Source organism: Marmota marmota, unplaced genomic scaffold, assembly GCF_001458135.2.
Source record: "Marmota marmota marmota unplaced genomic scaffold, marMar, whole genome shotgun sequence".
Lineage (NCBI taxonomy): Eukaryota > Metazoa > Chordata > Mammalia > Rodentia > Sciuridae > Marmota > Marmota marmota.
The window spans coordinates 1-2068 of NW_026004647.1; the positions used below are offsets into that span (position 1 = coordinate 1).

The window sequence follows — 2068 nt, forward strand, 5'->3', positions numbered from 1 at the left end:
GGGGGGGGGGGGCACTGCACCTGGCTAGACATGGACACTTCAAAGGGTGAATTTTGTGGGATGTGCGTTTTACTGCAGTGAAAGCAACACCCCATCTGGGGACGGATGGGTGAGGCACTTGCCCCTCATGGGTGAGGCCCTGGGTTTCCTCTAGCCCCACGGACATTGGTGGAGAGTGGTAGGGACAGCACAGAGTGAGGCCTGGGCCCTGGACTGGGGAGTGGCCGGGCATGGCCGGGACCAGGACACAGGGGTCTCATCACCTCCTCTCTGGGGCTCAGGTTCCCAGGATGGGGGACAGGGCTCTTTAGCCTTATTTCTGATGGTTTTCAGGAGGGAGGGGCCCTGGGGCGGAGCTCAGCTTGGCCCGTGCACTCCTGAGGTCCACCCTGGGCAAGCTGCCTGGCCCTGGCTCCTGTGTTCCACCCTGGGCAACCTGTCTGGTCTTGGCTCCTGTGGGTCCACCCTGGGTAAGCTGCCTGGCCCTGGCTCCTGTGGTCCACCCTGGGTAAGCTGCCTGGCCCCGGCTCCTGTGGTCCACCCTGGGCAACCTGTCTGGCCCTGGCTCCTGTGTTCCACCCTGGGCAACCTGTCTGGTCTTGGCTCCTGTGGGTCCACCCTGGGTAAGCTGCCTGGCCCCGGCTCCTGTGGGTCCACCCTGGGTAAGCTGCCTGGCCCTGGCTCCTGTGGGTCCACCCTGGGTAAGCTGCCTGGCCCTGGCTCCTGTGGTCCACCCTGGGTAAGCTGACTGCCTCCATGTGCCTTGGTTTTCCCCTGTGTGGACAGTTGTCCCCTCTCAGGACCATGGAGACTTGCAGGGCCCCTTGCTCTGCACAGGCCTGCACTTGCCCCATTGCTGCTGCCAGGATCCTGAGAACTGGGGACAGATGTGGCTTTCCCTATGCTCCTAGGGACCCAGGGTGGGCTCTGAGAGAGGCTGAGGCCAGCTGGTCCCCTCCTCCCTTCCTGCCACTCACGCAGGGCAGCCAGTGTGTCTGGCACGGGGCAGTCTGAGGACAGATGAGCCAAGCTCAGGACATCCAGGGGGCCTGTGTCCGGCCTCGGGGACACTCACCATACAGCTGCCAGACGCGCACCCTGTCATCGTAGGGCAGCCTGTAGCGCAGCGGGTCGCCCACGGGGCCCTGGTAGTATGGCTGCATGATGGAGCTGGGGGTGGAGACGTGGCTCAGCCCGATGGCATGGCCAAACTCATGGACGGCCACTGCAAACAGGTCCATCCCGTGGGCATCTGGGGGATGGGAACTGCATGAGCAACCCCCTCTCCCCTGCAGTCCGGGGCCACATGTGGGGGCCTGCTGCCCTGGTGGTGCTGGGGCTGCGTCCCTTCAGGGGACTCTGCTAGGACTGCCCGCTCCCTCTGCGGCTCTGTGGGATCTCGGCTTCTCCCTGGGGGTCCCCTGCATGCTCACAGCAGGCAGCAACCTCTCTGGGCCACGTGGGGCTCATTCAGGCTTTGAGGACCAGCCGAGTCCCCGAGCACAAAGGCCCGGGTGTCAAGTGGGTCCTCAGACCCTGGAGCTACAGGCCTGGCCCCAAACGATGGGCCGGGCCCTCCTCACTAGGAGAGGCCCGGGCAAGGCCGGCCTGGCTGCTCATGGACACCCAGGGGTGGCTGGAGCCGGGACTGCCCGGCCATTCACAGGCACCTTTACGCCAGTTTGGCTGGGGGCACGTGGCCCGCCTGCCACTTGGTCTCGGGGCTGGGTGGCTCCGCGTCACCTCAGGGAGTCTGTGGGGGCTGCCCGGGCCTAGGGGTCCCAGGGACTCAGCACCCACCAGAGGAGCGGAAGGTCCAAGCCTCCTCATCGTCAAAATGGGTGTCCCCTGCAGAATGGTGGTCTCCGGGAAAGAAGGCGTGGGCCACTGTGCCGCCGGGGCCGTCGAAGGGGTATTCATCCTGGTGGTCGGCCCTGGAGAAGTCTATCTGGATGTCTGCGGTGCTGCCGGCCACCTCGTGGAAGTTCAGCGGGGCGATGTCACTCCAGACTTTGAGAGCGTAGTACATGAGCGCCCGCACCGTGTCGGGGCCCAGGGCTGAGTCCCG

The 2068-nt window shown here is 65.3% G+C and overlaps 1 protein-coding gene across 1 annotated transcript; it reads right to left on the minus strand.

Annotated features, from left to right (window-relative positions):
• Nucleotides 1-1016: 1016 nt before the first annotated feature.
• Nucleotides 1017-2062, minus strand: LOC107135270 (matrix metalloproteinase-17-like). The gene is made up of 2 exons (XM_015477166.2): nt 1801-2062; nt 1017-1252 (listed from the first exon to the last, which is right to left on the minus strand). Exons 1-2 carry the CDS (start codon nt 2027-2029, stop codon nt 1032-1034), a joined length of 450 nt encoding a protein of 149 aa, XP_015332652.2. The 5' UTR covers nt 2030-2062; the 3' UTR covers nt 1017-1031.
• Between the last annotated feature and the right edge of the window lie 6 nt (nt 2063-2068).

What these genes read in the sequence shown, in the direction of transcription:
- LOC107135270 (XM_015477166.2), bottom strand. Translation starts at nt 2,029, where the DNA reads ATGTACTACGCTCTCAAAGTCTGGAGTGACATCGCCCCGCTGAACTTC. An exon ending in TTGGACCTTCCGCTCCTCTG is followed by an intron (nt 1,253 to 1,800) that starts GTGGGTGCTGAG and finishes CCCATCCCCCAG; the next exon opens with ATGCCCACGGGATGGACCTG.